General features: G+C 40.7%; 1 protein-coding gene across 1 annotated transcript; it reads right to left on the bottom strand.

The window, feature by feature from the left end:
- Window positions 1-15,652: 15,652 nt before the first annotated feature.
- On the bottom strand, window positions 15,653-17,383 carry LOC113919679 (serine/threonine-protein kinase RIO2-like). Its single transcript, XM_035726801.1, is given in 2 exon segments — window positions 15,653-16,894; window positions 16,897-17,383. Coding segments are annotated over 2 exon segments (1,647 nt in total). The 5' UTR covers window positions 17,351-17,383; the 3' UTR covers window positions 15,653-15,701.
- Window positions 17,384-18,277: the final 894 nt, after the last annotated feature.

The raw sequence follows: 18,277 nt of genomic DNA, 5'->3' as shown, positions 1-18,277 counted from the left end.
CCAGAATTGATCACATCCTAGGTCACAAATCAGGTCTCAACAGGTACCAAAAGATTGGGATCATTCCCTGCACATTTTCAGACCACAATGCTTTGAAACTAGAACTCAACCACAAGAGGAAAGTCGGAAAGAACTCAAATACATGGAGGCTAAAGAGCATCCTACTAAAGAATGAATGGGTCAACCAAGAAATTAAAGAAGAATTAAAAAAGTTCATGGAAACCAATGAAAATGAAAACACAACTGTTCAAAATCTTTGGGATACAGCAAAGGCAGTCCTGAGAGGAAAGTATATAGCAATACAAGCCTTTCTCAAGAAACAAGAAAGGTCTCAAATACAAAACCTAACCCTACACCTAAAGGAGCTGGAGAAAGAACAGCAAATAAAGCCTAAACCCAGCAGGAGAAGAGAAATCATAAAGATCAGAGCAGAAATCAATGAACTAGAAACCAAAAGAACAGTAGAACCGATCAACGAAACTAGGAGATGGTTCTTTGAAAGAATTAACAAGATTGATAAACCCCTGGCCGGATTGATCAAAAAGAAAAGAGAAATGACCCAAATCAACAAAATCATGAATGAAAGAGGAGCGATCACAACCAACACCAAAGAAATACAAACAATTATAAGAACATATTATGAGCAACTCTATGCCAGCAAATTAGATAACCTGGAAGAAATGGGTGCATTCCTAGAGATGTATCAACTACCAAAATTGAACCGGGAAGAAACAGAAAACCTGAACAGACCTATAACCACTAAGGAAATTGAAACAGTCATCAAAAATCTCCCAACAAACAACAGCCCAGGGCCAGATGGCTTCCCAGGGGAATTCTATCAGACATTTCAAGAAGAATTAATACCTATTTTCCTGAAACTGTTCCAAAAAATAGAAATGGAAGGGAATCTTCCAAACTCATTTTATGAGGCCAGCATTACCTTGATCCCAAAACCAAACAAAGACCCCATCAAAAAAGAGAATTACAGACCAATATCCTTGATGAACATGGATGCAAAAATTCTCACCAAAATACTAGCCAATAGGATCCAACAGTACATTAAAAGGATTATTCACCAGGACCAAGTGGGATTTATTCCTGGGCTGCAAGGCTGGTTCAACATCCGCAAATCAATCAACGTGATACAATACATTAACAAAAGAAAGAGCAAGAATCATATGATCCTCTCAATAGATGCAGAAAAAGCATTTGAAAAAGTACAACATCCTTTCTTGATCAAAACTCTTCAGAGTATAGGGATAGAGGGTACATACCTCAAGATCATAAAAGCCATCTACGAAAAACCTACAGCGAATATCATTCTCAATGGGGAAAGGCTGAGAGCCTTTCCCCTAAGGTCAGGAAAGCGGCAGGGATGTCCACTCTCACCACTGCTATTCAACATAGTATTAGAAGTCCTAGCCACAGCAATCAGACAACAAAAAGAAATCAAAGGCATCCAAATCGGCAAAGAGGAAGTCAAACTCTCACTCTTTGCAGATGATATGATACTTTGTGTGGAAAACCCAAAAGACTCCACCCCAAAACTGCTAGAACTCATACAGGAATTCAGTCAAGTAGCAGGCTATAAAATCAATGCACAGAAATCAGTGGCATTCCTATACACCAACAACAAGACAGAAGAGAGACAAATCAAGGAGTCGATCCCATTTACAATTGCACCCAAAACGATTAGATACCTAGGAATAAATCTAACCAAAGAGGCAAAGGATCTGTACTCAGAAAACTATAAAATACTCATGAAAGAAATTGAAGAAGACACAAAGAAATGGAAAAACGTTCCATGCTCATGGATTGGGAGAATCAACATTGTGAAGATGTCAATGCTACCTAGAGCAATCTACACATTCAATGCAATCCCCATCGAAATACCATCCACTTTTTTCAAAGAAATGGAACAAATAATCCTAAAATTTGTATGGAACCAGAAAAGACCCAGAATAGCCAGAGGAATACTGAAAAAGAAAAGCAAAGCTGGCGGCATCACAATTCCGGACTTCCAGCTCTATTACAAAGCTGTCATCATCAAGACAGTATGGTACTGGCACAAAAACAGACAAATAGATCAATGGAACAGAATCGAGAGCCCAGAAATGGACCCTCAACTCTATGGTCAACTTATTTTTGACAAAGCAGGAAAGAATGTCCAATGGCAAAAAGACAGTCTCTTCAACAAATGGTGTTGGGAAAATTGGACAGCCAGATGCAGAAGAATGAAACTGGACCATTTCCTTACACCACACACAAAAATAGACTCCAAATGTTTGAAAGACCTAAACGTGAGACAGGAGTCCATCCAAATCCTAAAGGAGAACACAGGTAGCAACCTCTTTGACCTTAGCCGCAGCAACTTCTTCCTAGAAACATCGCCAAAGGCACGGGAAGCCAGGGCAAAAATGAACTATTGGGATTTCATCAAGATAAAAAGCTTTTGCACAGCAAAAGAAACAGTCCACAAAACCAAAAGACAACCGACAGAATGGGAGAAAATATTTGCAAATGACATATCAGATAAAGGGCTAGTATCCAAAATCTATAAAGAACTTATCAAACTCAACACCCAAAGAACAAATAATCCAATCAAGAAATGGGCAGAAGACATGAACAGACATTTCTCCAAAGAAGACATCCAAATTGCCAACAGACAGGTGAAAAGGTGTTCAACATCGCTCGGCATCAGGGAAATCCAAATCAAAACCTCAATGAGATACCACCTCACACCCGTCAGAATGGCTAAAATTAACAAGTCAGGGAACGACAGATGTTGGCGGGGCGGTGGAGAAAGGGGAACCCTCCTACACTGTTGGTGGGAATGGAAGCTGGTGCAACTACTCTGGAAAACAGTATGGAGATTCCTCAAACAGTTGAAATTAGAGCTACTGTTTGATCCAGCAATTGCACTACTGGGTATTTACCACAAAGATACAAATGTAGGGACCCGAAGGGGTACGTGTACCCCAATGTTATAGCAGCAATGTCCACAATAGCCAAACTGTGGAAAGAGCCAAGATTCCCATCGACAGAGGAATGGATAAAGAAGAAGTGGTATATATACACAATGGAATATTATGCAGCCATCAATAGGAATGAGATCTTGCCATTTGCAACGACGTGGATGGAACTGGAGGGTGTTATGCTGAGTGAAATAAGTCAATCAGAGAAAGACATGTATCACATGACCTCACTGATATGAGGAATTCTTAATCTCAGGAAACAAACTGAGTGTTACTGGAATGGTTGGGGGTGGGAGGGATGGGGTGGTTGGGTGATAGACATTGGGGAGGGTATGTGCTACGGTGAGCGCTGTGAATTGTGCAAGACTGTTGAATCACAGATCTGTACTTCTGAAAAATAACGCAACATATTTTAAGAAAAAAGAAAAAGAAGAAGATAACAGGAGAGGAAGAAAAGGGGAGTATGTCAGAGGGGGAGACGAACCATGAGAGATGATGGACTCTGAAAAACAATCTGAGGGTTCTAGAGGGGAGGGGTGTAGGGGGATGGGTTAGCCTGGTGATGGGTATTGAGGAGGGCACGTTCTGCATGGAGCACTGGGTGTTATGAACAAACAATGAATCATGGAACACTGCATCAAAAACTAATGATGTAATATATGGTGATTAACATAACAATAAATAATTAAAAAAAAAAGAAAAACTTATATATGTATAAAAATAAGGGTAAATACAATGAAGGGATGGAATATAATGTAAAGTAAAAATTATAAAAGATTTTATAAAAGGAATTGATAAGATAAGAAGTTGGTTGAAAAAAGAAAGAAGAGAAATTAAAAAAAAAAGGGAGAGAATGTGATCAGGCAGGAGACTAGTACAAAGCCATAGACTAGAGATTTAGGGTATATTTTGGTGTGTTAGAAGAAGCTGTATCCCAAAATTTTAAGGAGAGAACAACTTATATATATATATACCAAAAATAAGGTTAACTACTATGAAGGGATAGACTACGACTCTAAAAATGAAAAATAAAAAAATTAAGAAAGGGATTGATGTTGGTTGAAAAAGGGAAAAAGAAAAATTCAAAAAAAAAGAAAATTAAAAAAATTAACTTTGAAAGACTGAAAAATCATGGGAAAAAATCCTTGAATTCTATGTGCAGTATTCCCCTACTGCTGGAGTTCTGCCGTTCTCATTGATCAGTAAACTTGGTCTTGGCTGGCTATTCTTGCTGATCTTCTTGGCGAGGGGCCTGTTGCAGTGGTTCTCAGATGTCTTTGCCAAAGGTGGAATTGCCCTGCCCTTGCCGGGGCCTGGCTAAGTAATCTGCTCAGGTTTGCTCTCTGGAGCTTTTGTTCCCTGCAAGCTTTCGGTACAGCTTTGGAGGATGAGAGTGAAAATGGCGGCCTCCCAATTTCCACCCTGGAGGAGCTGAGAACTCGGGTCCCTACTCCTCAGTGAGCCCCTAGAGAAAAGCAATCAATCACTCCCATCTCCCCAGTCTCTGGCCTCACTCCGTGCTCAGCTGGCCTGTGACCTAGCATTTCTGTCTCTGGCACATGACCCCGTTTGGAGTCTCCAAACCCAGCAGATTCCTGTGGTGTGCTCCTGCACCACTTCTCCTGGGGGGAGGAAGGGGAGTTTCCCTGGATCTGCCGCTTGTTGGGTCCCTGCTCGAAGCAGACCATGGTTTTTGGCAACTCCGAGCTGAGAGCCCACTCCTCGGCTCTGACTTTGCAGCTGGCTTCCCTGCTCTGATACCTGGGAGCTCTGCCACACTTAGGCACCCCCAGTCTCTCTCTGACCCTGAGAGTCCTGTGACCACACTGTCCCAGTGAGAGTTCTGCCCTCTGCTTAGCCACTGGAGCAATGTCCCTCAGCAGAGCAGAGTTCTAAAAGTTTTGATTTTGTGCTCAGCTGCTCTATCACTTGCCAGTAGCCAGTTGACAGAGGCTCCCTCCCCCTGTGGTCTGTCTTCCCGAATATAGCCTTATATTCACTTCTCCACACATCCTACCTTCTAGAAAGTGGTCGCTTTTTTGTTCATAGAGTTGCTGCTATTCTTTTCTTCGATCTCCTGTTGAGTTCATAGGTGCTCAGAATGGTTTGATCCCTATCTAGGTGAATTCCCGAGACTAGACGAAATTTAGGTCTCCTACTCCTCCACCATCTTGATCATCCTCCACCCCATGGACTTTTAAAAAAACCTTTTGCCAACTGCAAGCCCTCAGCCTGGAGTTAACTTCTTCATCACCATGACACCTGAATCATAAACATTCTTCATTAGGAAAGGAAACAATATGGTTTAAGAACCCTCAATCCTTCATTTGCATATTAATCCAACCAATCCAGTTAATCTAGTTTTAATCCCTGTTGTGCAAAGAGGACCTAAATGAGAACTGCACTTCTGACTTTTCCCCTTTACTTTGCCACCTCTTTGTGTTTTTTGGATTGCAATTTGGCTTTCTACCTGAATCTGTGTCCCCTGGATTGCAATTCTAATTTCCAAAATAGATGCCTGTTTGCTAATTTTCAGTGAATTCTTTCTTGGTTGAGAGCATGCATTGCTCTTCCCATTTTTGTCATGTCCTTCCTCTAACCCTGGCATCTGTTTATTAATAATCATAGTAGCTACCATCAGTTGAGGGCTAACCATATGCCAGTCAGTTTAGAACAGCATCTCATTTGAATTTTGGAATAACTCTGTGAAGTGATTATTGTGTTATTGCAATATGCCCATTTTACAGATGATTGACACTGAAGTTCAGAATAGTTAGGTGACTAGTCCATGTGTTCTGTGGCATATAAATAGTAAAACTGTGAATAAAACTCAGTGCAAACTCTGTTTGTGCCTGTGTGTATTTGTGTGTGTTCAGGAATGTGTTGACATATTGCCCCATGTCTGAAATTCTGTCTTATAAGACCTAGTTTATGTAAGATTGTCAGACATGTCAGAATGCTTCAGACAACTTGTTTTGATATATGCATCCTGAAGGAGTGACTTTCATTATCTAAAGTTGTACAGTTTAGTAGAACTCACTCTTGCACCCAGTTTCCCATCAGTTTACTGACACATGGGTTCAAAGAAGCCATCAAGTTATTCAGGGACTGAAATATCCATGTTGTCCCCTCAAAATGGCAATCCCAGCTGGAGACCTGGCCTGCTTCACCCTAAAATCTCTGATTCATGTGGCTTCACAACCAGCCACCAAAGGAACTGTGTACCCTTATCTGCATTAGGGTTTTCCCTGGCTTTCTTCATTTGAAGGTAAAATCTTTCCCTGAAACCTTTGGATTTTTCTTTGCCTAAGCCTGGGTTCACTGCTTCTGGAAATGTATCATCTCTAATCATTTCCCTGGACCAAAGAAACTGGTAGCTTCTAGCTAAACTTTCTGAAATAAAAATCTCTGCACTTCCTGTTTCTAGGTAAATGCATGAGGGAGGCATTGGGTTCCCTCTCGGTGTGAAGGGATCTTACTGGAAGAAAGGTGTAGGGATTAACACTGGCTGGCTTGTTGATTTCAATGGCAAAACAGAGCAGAAACAGCCTGGCCACGTTATGCTTAAATCAACTCCTTATCGCTCCCTGTGTATGAATTTTACCATGTGACCTTTGTGGTTTCCTCCAGCTAAATAGGCAGAGTCTATTTCTCCACCACTTGACCTTGTTGGCCTGGATGTTATTAGATTTGTTGCAAGCAGAGGCATAAAGAAGTGCTGTGTGACTAGGTTTTTGTATCCTGGTGCTGCTGCCTCTGCCATGATAGCATGTTTGGATGGGGCACCTGTAGGATGGGGGACACGGAACGGAGCCTCCATGGTCACCCCAGCCAGGCTGCTCTAACTCACCTGCAGCCAATGCTGGGCCCTGGACATGTGGCTGAACCACTTAACCACTCCACACCTGACTGCTTCAGACACGGGAGGAATAAGCACTTCCCTTCTCTAGCAGGACACTTAAAACTTTTTTTTTTTTTGCAAAATCTGAAAAGCAAAAATGTATATATTATAGAAATTCATTTTTGTCTTCATTTTTAAACATTTTCTTTCTACTCATTTTCTCAAATTGATTTAATTTGAGATTTATTGATTTAATAAAAATGAAGCCTATTCATTATAAAGAATGAGAATAATACCAAAAAAGAAAGTTTTAAAACTACCCCAGATTCAACTGCTCAGCAACAAACATCTCAGTGTCAGGTGGCCCTCACCTCAGATATCTCTCGACCCACATTGATTCTAAAAGGAGCAAGTATAGATAAAGAAATATCTTTCAATAAAAATGGGATTAGCGACATCTACTATTTTCAATATAGGATAATTTTATTAAATTTTACTTCAATTTAAGAGAAGAATATGGGTGATATTTAAATGAAAGGAACTGGAATGTTCAAATAAATGTTGCCTTCCACAAAAGGTATTATTTTATAAAAGAGCTCCCTGAGATCAAGAATATGAAAACCATTAAGAGGTTGGAGCCATTATGTTTTAACTCCTTGCCTCAATTTCACAAAGTGTTAATTATTCTCTATGAAAAAATGGTGGGGAAATCTGCATTCTTACACTTTCTGCCATCATTTCTCTGGATTTGTGTTGGTGATGTTTGCAAGGTGAATGACATTTGCATTCTATTATGTAGCACTATCCCCACTGTTGTTTAACCTTCTTCTACATTAAGTGTATTTGGTACTCATGAGTCCTTTTCATAACACCTCTCACTTCCTGGCTGGGCTTTTACTTTGATTTATCTGCTTGCTTGACTGGATTTTATCACTGAGTGGCCCTCCCTTTCCCTGTCTCCTATCAAGGTCCTAGAGATGCTGGATTCTGAAATCCCTGCCAGCACAAGATTGTCTGTGACCTTGGTAATGAAAGGGAAACTTGCCTGGGTAAATGATGGTTTCTTTCCCTTGGAACTTTTTAGTTTACACGCTATATCCTCTGTTGGTGGCTTCTCCCCGCCCCCCCCATACAGTATGCATGATATGAAATGTATCATTTACACCATTTGTTCTCTAGTTTTAGGTGTTGCCTGGGCCTTTGTTCATGCTAGTGGGCTGTGATTTTCTTTTACTGTCTCATGGATACAGCCCATTTTTGGTAGTTTTACCTGCAGCTGTTATCCCTGCGAACAAGCGTGGCCAGGTATAATATTCATAAGTAATATTTTATTGCTCTTGTAACTTTCTCTTCATCCCACTGTCTTTTAACTCTGGAGGTTGCTGTGGAGCAGCCTGACACCAGTCTGAGTGATCCACCCCTGGGCCTGGACATCATTCTCCCTTGCTTCAGTTGCTTGAATGCTTCAAATGAGCCTTTGTCCTTCATGTTTATTGACTTATCCAGGAAATACTTCAATGGCATTCATTCTGTATTAATGTTTCCTGGCATGTGGTTCATCTTTTAGATTTGTTTCAGTCCATGTTTTTCATAAAAACTTTCATTATATTTTTTAAAAGATACCCTGTCACTTTTGTGGGGTTCCCACTTCAGGGATAACAGTTCATCATGTCTTGTCTCTCCTTTGTGTGCCCTCCATTTCTGCTATCCTTTCCCTGATTGGTTTAATGTGCGGGTCACCTTGAACTCACCCTCCTCCATGGTCATAACTGACTATCTAGCTTGTTTTGGTAGTTTTATTAATATTGTTGCTTTGGTACTCAATTTTTAAAAAGTTCTCTTCAAAACCTTCTCTGCGTTTTTTCCCCAAAATTCAGAGACTATATTTATTTGTTCCATGAGGATGAACAGACTTGGTTCATCTGAACATGTATTTTATGTGTTACCTTAGGTTCTTAGAAGCAAAAGGCCATTTACGGATCTGACTACACATAGAGACAGATCAGATTTCTTGACATTCTTTTTCAGTCTCTCTTCTCTATAATTAAAGGTATAATGTACCCACTCAGGAACATACCCAGCTATATGTTTATTATAAAATGGCTTACACATGAAATTTTCACCATCACTGTTCATACGTACTTTTAGTTGGTGAATGAAGCAAACCAAATCAGACTTAAAGTATTTTATCAGAACAAAATATGCTGGATGTTGCTCACACAAATTCAAATATTGTTATATCAGTAGTAGCGAAAACTGAAGTATTTTAACAGCCTAATGTACTTAAATAGGACATTAGAATTAGTGATTTGGGGTTTCTATTATCTTTTCACCATTAAAATCCATAAAAATTATATGTATTGACTAATAGCAATATTATTCTTTAGAAGTAAACTAATTAGTATTTACTGAAAAAAAAACTAATTTAGTCAATAGGGAAAAAAGTACAGATGAAATTCTATATAATTATTTTTAAACACGTACCGTAGTAACTCTCTCCCAGATGACTGTATATCATATACACAAACTTCCCCCAATATTGGCTGATGAGTAACTATTCTAAGGCAAATTTATTGTAGCAGTGCAATATTTAAATAGCTGAAGAGATTCCTGTGTGAAAACTTTTTGAATGGACTCTTCATAAAAAAAAGTATATGAATGACCAATAAGCATTTATTTTTGATGTAGTGTTCCATGATTCATTGTTTGCGTATAACACCAAGTGCTCCATTCAATACGTGCCCTCATTAATACCCATCAACAGGCTAGCCCATCCCCACACCCCCCACACCTCTAGAACCCTCACTTTGTTTCTCAGAGTCCATAGTCTCTCATGGTTCTGGTCCCCCTCCGATTTCCCCCCCTTCATTTTACCCTTCCTACTATCTTCTTCTTTTTTTTTTTTTTAACATATGATGTATTATTTGTTTCAGAGGTACAGGTCTATGATTCAACAGTCTTACACAATTCACAGTGATCACCATAGCACATACCCTCTCCAATGTCTATCACCCAGGCACCCCATCCCTCCCATCCCCCACCACTCCAGCAACGCTGTTAGTTTCCTGAGATTAAGAATTCCTCATATCAGTGAGATCATATGATACATGTCTTTCTCTGATTGACTTATTTTGCTCAGGATTAACACCTACCAGTTCCATCCACGTCATTGCAAATGGCAAGATTTCATTCCTTTTGATGGCTGCATAATATTCCATTGTATATATATACCACTTCTTCTTTATCCATTCATCTGTCGATGGACATCTTGGCTCTTTCCACAGTTTGGCTATTGTGGACATTGCAGCTATAAACATCGGGGTATATGTATCCCTTCAGATCTCTACATTTGTATCTTTGGGGTAAAAAACCAGTAGTGCAATTGCTGGGTCATAGGGTAGCTCTATTTTCAACTTCTTGAGGAACCTCCAGACTGTTTTCCAGAGTGGCTGCACCAGCTTGCATAGCCACCAGAGCGTCGTCCTTCAGTGGAGCCGACTTCTAAAAGTTCCAATTTTGTGCTCTGCTGCTCTATCACCTGTCAGTAGTGGCTGACAGAGGCTCCCTCCCCCCGCTGTCTATCTTGCCAAATATCACCTCGGATTCACTTCTCCATACGTCCTACCTTCCAGAAAGTGGTTGCTTTTCTGTTCATAGAGTTGCTGTTATTCTCTTCTTCGATCTCCTGTTGAGAATGGTTTGATCCCTATCTAGCTGAATTCCTGAGACCAGACGAAATTTAGGTCTCCTACTCCTCGGCCATCCTGCTCCTCCCCCCCCTTCTCTGCATTTTAATTGTATCTTTTAACTCATTCATATTTTTATGTGGTCTCCTTCTGGTGTGAAGGACTCACAGGAATATTCTCTTTGTCTTCAGGCTCTATTTTCACTTAGACTACTTCATCTGTCCTTTGCAAGCTATGTGTTTTCTTCCCTTTTCATAACTTCTGAGGTATGTTTGTTTAGTTTCTATGTCATTTCTGTCTCTCTGCCTCACCCTTAATTCCATTTGCTGTAAAATCATTGGGCAAATTTTCCTTGACAGTTTTTCTGCCTTTTCTGACATGAACTGCCTTCCTCTCAGGGTCTCAGTTCCAGGGCTGAATTGTGCTTTATATACCTTTGTTTTTTTTGCACTTTTCCCATGGTGCCATACTTTCTTGGGGCATTCAGTGGGCAGCCCTCAGTTAATGGGAACCTCAGACTCCTTCCTGCCTCTCTGAGAGCCAGAAGGGTAATAGGTGGGCTTCCTTCCGCCATCTGTGGTTGACATTTTTACTTTCCATGTTGGCTTATTTACCCCATAATCACCCTCTCTCCAAATTTGGGGGCATGAGAGAGCTCTTGGGATGTTTTAAACTTCTTTGTCCAATTTAGCCTCTGGTTGTAGAGAAGAGTAAGTGCCTTGCTGAACTAAAACACTCTAATTTTTTTAACCTGATTTCCTTTTTTCAAGCTATGGAATGATGCACCATTTCCCTTCTTTGGAAACAGTAAAATTTTGCTGACTTCTGCCCTTTTGTTGGAGAGAAGATCTGTGATCTGGCTTCCCTCTCCCATCCTTATCCCATTTTATTTGACATCAAAGCCTCCAGCAGTCAGAACTGGGCCACACACAGTGTATATTTAGAAGTACTGCCATCCTTCCAGGACTGCATCCTCTTGCATTAACATATCAGTTAGAAACATGCTCCCCACACAAGTGAGGAACTGGATTTTTTTTTCTTGCAAGATAAGAGACATATCATCTTCATTTTGCACTATATAAAACTGCAGTTAGGAAATTAAATTCCACATGAGGAGGAAAGATGTTGAGGTCACTTTCTATCACATGAAAATGCAGCATGAGAGACAATTAAAAGGCAGAAGCCTGGGCTCACAACTCCTTCAGTGCAGGTCCTAAAACAACCATGTCCCCTGTCCCTCATCCCAGGGAACTAGACGACAAGGGGTTTATCAGTCCCCAAACAGAGCTAAAGCCCTGTGTGTAGGGCATAGTGAAAGAGACCATCTGCTTGTGAGGTGTATTTTTTGTTACCAGTATAAGCTGTTAAATTTAAGAAAAATATTGTGGTGGTGAAATAGAAATTCACTAATATATATATATATATACATACACACACATATATATATGTATATATATATATTTTAAATCAAATTCCTATTAATTGGAGTGCCTGGGTGGCTCAGTCGGTTAAGTGTCTGCCTTCGGCTCTGGTCATGATCCCGGGATCCTGGGGTCAAGCTCTGCATTTGGCTCCCTGCTCAGTGGGGAGTCTGCTTCTCCCTCTCCCTTTGCTCCTCCCCACTGCTTGTGCTCCCCCCAAATACATAAATAAATAAAGTCTTTAAAAAAATTCCAGGTGGTTAACATACAATGTATATTAATTTCAGGTGTATAATTTAGTGATTCAACACTTCCATAAAACTCCTGGTGCTCAGCACAAGTGCCCTCCTTAATCCCCGTTATCTATTTCACTCATCCTCCCACTCACCTCCCCTCTGGTAGCCATCAGTGTGTTCTCTATAGGTAAGAGTCTGTGTCTTGGTTTGCCTCCCCCTTTGTTGCCACTAGCTTGTTCTCCTTGACACTGACACTATGCCCGTCCTTCTCCCAAATGCATACCTGGGAAGATACAGGATGCTATAGAAAGTCCAAAGGTGGAACTTGGGTACCTCCTCTGGTTTGAACTGTACCTGCACACAGGGCAAGTTCCAAGGGAATCAGACACCTACCTGAAACAAGAAGCAAATAATAGCAACATCAACAATAACTCCTGACAACCGACATCAATTATTGTCTACTGGGAGCCGGGAACCATGTTATTTGTTTTGCAGCCATTATTTCATATACGTTGATCCCATGATACAGATAAGAACATAGAAGAAAAAAAAAAGTTAGGCTATGTATACAAAATCATACAACTAGAAAAGACCAGAATTAGAATTTTCCCCTACATCTGTCTCTGAAGTCCAACATATATTAACTTTTCCTTCTTTTCATCTGACCCCAAAAGATATGAAAAGGACCTAGAACTTTTTTTTTTAAAGATTTCATTCATTTATTTGACAGAGAGAGACACAGTGAAAGAGGGAACACAAGCAGAGGGAGTGGGAGAGGGAGAAGCAGGCTCCCCGCTGAGCAGGGAGCCTGATGCAAGGCTCCATCCCAGGACCCCAGGATCATGACCTGAGCCAAAGGCAGATGCTTAACGACTGAGCCACCCAGGCACCCTAAGACCTAGAACTTTTTGAAACAACCCAAATCAACCCTCAGTACTGTATAAACGTAGGGTCCCTAAGACCCTCTAAGAGTGCATAAATTGACAAAATCATGGAAAATAGAAAAAGACCCCATCATTCAAATACAAATTTCAACTTTATGAGTTAATAGGGGTGCCTGGGTGGCTCAGTTGGTTAAGCGTCTGCCTTTGGCTCAGGTCATGATCCCAGGGTCCTGGAATTGAGTGTGCTTCTCTCTCTTCCTCAGCTTGTCCCCTGAGCTCATGCTCCCTCTCTCACTCTGTTCTCCTCTCGAATAAGTAAATAAAATATTTTTTAAAAAGTTAATAGAGAATATTCTCCTCAGATGCCAAGGCAATGTCCCTTCCACAAAACAAAACAAAATGGTAAGTAGAACATGTTGGAAATCTCCAGTTGAGAGACCACTGCACCATGAAAATGCAACTATTTTTAGATGAAAATACAATTATAGCTGACCCTTGAACATCATGAGTTTGAGCTGTATGAGTCAACTTGTACATGGATTTTTTTCAATAAATATATTGGAAAAAATTTAGAGGCTTGCAACAATTTGAAAAAACTTGTGGAGGGAACTGCATAATTTAGAAATTTTGAAAAAATTAAGGAAAGTTAGGTATTATTGTAAGAATACAGTATATAATACATATAACATACAAAATATGTGTTAATCAACTATTTATGTTATTGGTAGTAAAGATTCCAATCAACAGTGAGCTCTTAGTACTTAAGTTTTTGAGAGAGTCTAAAGTTGTATGTGAATTTCCACTGTGCAGGTGTTGATATCCCTAACCCCCTGCATTGTTTGAGGGTCAACTGCAATTTATTTGAAAATGTATTGTAGACAGTGAACACTAAAGTAGATATAAGAACAAAACCAAACCAGTGAATTAGAAGACAAATTACTGAAATTCTTCCAGGATTAAGGAGAAAAGGTGATGATAATGATGATGAGACAGGTGGGAGTCCTGTGGGATGCACATAGGTGATTATGTTGTAATAATTGAGTATTAGATGAACATTTCCCCTGAGCTGAATAAAGACATCAATGTTGAGATCAAAAGGCATCACCAAGAGCCAAACAAAATCAATCAAGAGATCCACATGGAGATATAATTTAATGCAACATTTGGATCAAGCTGGGAGAGAGTTGTCCACAAAGGGAAGATGCAGCAGTGGTACTAAAGTGCACCTAGGTGGGTCCTGATGCCTGCTTGGGAAGTGTCTGCAACCATCAGAATTGTGTAGCACCCTCATTAAAGATTGAGGGACTGTCCCCAGACCTACTGAAGCAGATTTTCCAAGAGTGGGGTGCAGGATCTCTTTCCCTAACAAGCTTTCCAGGAGATTCTAAAGTGCAGCTGGGCTTGGGGACCACTGCTGGCTGGATGCAATCAGATAGAGGCCGCATAAACTGGCCAGCTACACAAATGATACTCACTAACCGAAGCTTTCTTATACATTAACAAAAACAGTTAGCAAATAAAATGAGAAACAAGGCCAATTCAGGAAAAATATCCCAGAAATTATCTCAGCCAGAAATGTGCAAAACCTGTGTGATCCAAACAAGTGCATAAATGACAAACAGTGACACATAGTGAGTTTCAGGTTGGGAAAATTTAAACTTGTTTTTCAGTTGGGACAAGACACTCAGGAATTCATGAAAATAGTGTTATTAATTCCTTGTCTGTCTGCTAAGGGGAGGTTTGGCAAGAGTGATAAGGGACAGACATATTTCAAGTCTGGGGTAGAAGGAAGTTCTGAGTCCCTGACTGAGCCAGTAGGACCAATGGAACCAGCATTGGATAGAAAGGCCATGGTCTTAATTGCTGTCCTGATTCTCCCAGTAACCAGTGACCTTGGGGAAAAATATGGCTCTCTCTCACTTGCTGTTGGGTTTTTTGAATAATGCATGATTTTTCTAATTACACAATCAATAAAAACTCAAAAATGAACAAACGAAACACTTCTGAAAAATACAGAATGTTACCATATGCCCGCCATTCATGTTCAATGTTGTGTGTGTTTTCTCAGTCATTCCTGCAGTCCTGGGTATGGCGCCTGTAGGAAGCTGTGGTGACACTGCTTGACTGCTGTTCTTTACACTTGGTGATGGACTGTGAACCTCTGCATGTCAATAACCTGCTGCAACAAGGTTTGTAGGGTCTCATGCATGGTTGCTTTGTCATTTATATGACTGCTTTCCTGTTTTTAAATATTTTGGCTCTTTCATTTTTTCACTATTAAAAATGACTTTGTAATAAATGTTCTTGGACTTAGAAAGTTGCTGCTTTTCCAATTTTTTCTTTCTATGAGAAGTACCAAGAAGTTGAATTGGTGTCATAGGGTAAGCTTATTTTTAATAATATACTAATAAATATGTGCTACATGACTACAAAGACGGATAGTCAGGCCTGCTTACCTCTTCACCTCTTAATCTATAGAATGAGGTTCTATGACATGAACCTCTTGTTTAGAATTTTCACAGACACTCTTTTTTTTTTAATAGGTGAAAGAGAGTTTATTTATCTATTTATGTATCTGTCTTGGTCTAGAAAAGACTAGGGGTGGCTTAAAAAGGGATTATAGTAACTTTATGGAAAATGTTCAAGATCTTAAATATATTACTCTCCCCAAAAGTTGGCTGCTTCCAAGCTTGATTTAATATTTTGCATGTTTTCTCTCCGTTGTTTCATAAATATATTTGCTTCTCCTTTTTGCAATCGACATCTGACAGCTGATTTTTGCTGTTTTGTCAACTGACGTTTCACCTTCTGCTTCACCATCTCCGGAGGAATTGTTGAACAGCTTAAAACACTGCCCGCAGAAGTAACACTCAGAGTTCTTGTTCTGTACTGTTTAATATCTTCTGTATTTTCTTCATCTCTGAAAGGCCTGATTTCTTTGTTTAATGACGACAAGGCAATCAGATGAGGGCATGCATCTTCATACTTTTCATAGCCCATGGGGATTCCTCCTTGACCTGCTTTACCATCTTGCCTGGTGTCATATTCAGTTTTGTTTTTCTCAGAACACTCAGTTACAGAACTGTTGTCAACATCCTGCCCTTTTATTTCTTCTAAAGCTTGAATGAATTCAGGTATTTCAAAACTGTGTGCATCAGCACTCTCCTCTGACAAATAATCTTCCTTTATTTGCTTAAGATTTCCAGATGATATGCAACAGCAGTCAGCTGTTTCATCTGTAGAGTTTCGATCGCTCTGATTTTCTAAACTACAAACCTTTCCTTTCTCTGACATCTCTTCATCAGAATATGAGAATTCAGACCTGTCTTCTGTTTCAATATTTTTATCATCTGGACCTACTGGATGAAGCAGTTCATCATCTGCCTGCATTTCCTTTGTGTAGCCACTGGCAGAAACCTCTACATCAAGAGACTCCTCCCTCCTGATATCACTAAAAGTTGGATAAAGCTCACTTTCATAGCCAAAACGTTTCATGAAGAAATCTCTAATGCATTTAACATCTCTGTCAAAATACCATTCAGCACTGTGATGAGAAGTTGAAACCATCTGTGGAAAGTCGATCATGGTGATGTGGTCATTATCCAAAATGAGATTAAATTCATTAAAATCTCCATGAATCAGTCCATGATTTGCAAGTTTGACAATTAGTTCCATAGCTTCATCATATACTGATGCAGGATCTTCAACATGGTGTATCTGACATAGAGGATAGCCATTTATGAGTTCCATGACCACTGCATGGCGATTATAATCAATTGGTTTTGGTACTGGGAATTTCCTCTCATACAATGCCTTCATATAGGCAAATTCCTTCATGGCAGAGAGACGAGATAAAGCCAAGACATGTTATGCCTGTGTTTATGATAATCACGTTTGTTTTTCAGATTTCGAAAGGAGGTTCTTCCCAATCTGTGAAGCTTTAATGCAAATTGCTGCCCTTCTTCATTTGCAACAATGTAAATATCAGATTCTTTGCCAACACCCATCTGGTTTCCAACAGACCCAACTACCTGTCTAGAAGAAAGTGTTTTCAAAGCTAGGTAATCATAGCCTGCATTTGTCAGCTGGTAGCCCTGGACAGTTTTGGTACACTCCCAAGCTATGAGTTTATGTTTCACTAATTCTCTTAAAACTTTATTACAGCCACCATGTTTAAGGCTGGCTATAGAAGCAACTAAACCGCAGGGAACTATTTCATGGTTCTTCATGCCCATTTCAACCAAAGTCAGGACCCTGAAGTCATCCCGGCTCATGTAACGTAACTTGGCCACATTCACTTTCCCCATGGCGGCTCAGTATCAAGCCAGGAAACTCCTTCACAACAGCTGGAGAGCACAAGGTAAACCTGCACACTAACCTCTCTGGTGCCTCACCCACAGCCACTCTTTTGACAGCATGTAACTAGCACTGTGGTCCTCACTGGCCTAGGTCCTGCCTACTGAGTTGACATTCAAGGCTCCTGGCCTGTGGAAAGGCCCATTCTGATGGGAAGATGGACAAGGAGAGAGACAAACTCCTGTGCCCAGGGAGAATTCTGGGGCTTGGGAGCCTGCAAACTCCCTCAACTCTGAATAATCCTTGAAGGTGAATGTAACTTGCCAAGGATGCTCTCTGAAAGTAGACCTGTCCCAGCTGGAGGCTCATTCCAGTTGAGGTCAGGTAGGATGCTCAACACCTGTCCAGTCCAGAGCCTGGGCAACATTGGGTTGGGCAGGGAGAAATGCATCGCTTTTAGGTGTCCCCATGAACAAGTTCTAAACAGCTTATAGGTCCCTCAGAGACTCCCCACCCCAGCCTGGTTACTGTGCTGGGAGCCAGCTAGAACTGCCTTGTAACAGGCCTGCACCCATCTCTCTGAGACCTCAAAACTCATGGCCAAATCCTTCTGAGAAGGTGTAGGAGACTGGCTGCCCCAGCCTGCCAACACATAGCTTCCCCCTGCCTCCCCAAGTTCCATATCTTATGTTACCAGCCAACCCCTCAAGCCTAGGCTAACCCAGTGGGGAGTGGGGTGAACCCACAGGCTTATGCCCCCCCCCCAATCTGGGGCAGGAAGGCAGACATTCTTTCTGCTTTGTGCCAGGTGAGGTCACCCTTCCCTAGAGTAAAGGTAGCAGAGCTCCTCTGTAAGTCATCAGTGGGGAGGAGATGTTCCTCAAGAGACTTTGAAGTGAGGCAGATTCCCAGTGACCCTGAACCCCATCTTCTCAAGG

Source organism: Zalophus californianus, chromosome 3 (assembly GCF_009762305.2).
Source record: "Zalophus californianus isolate mZalCal1 chromosome 3, mZalCal1.pri.v2, whole genome shotgun sequence".
Classification (NCBI taxonomy): domain Eukaryota; kingdom Metazoa; phylum Chordata; class Mammalia; order Carnivora; family Otariidae; genus Zalophus; species Zalophus californianus.
Note: the sequence above shows the minus strand (reverse complement) of the source record. Positions and strands in the feature narration are given on the sequence as shown.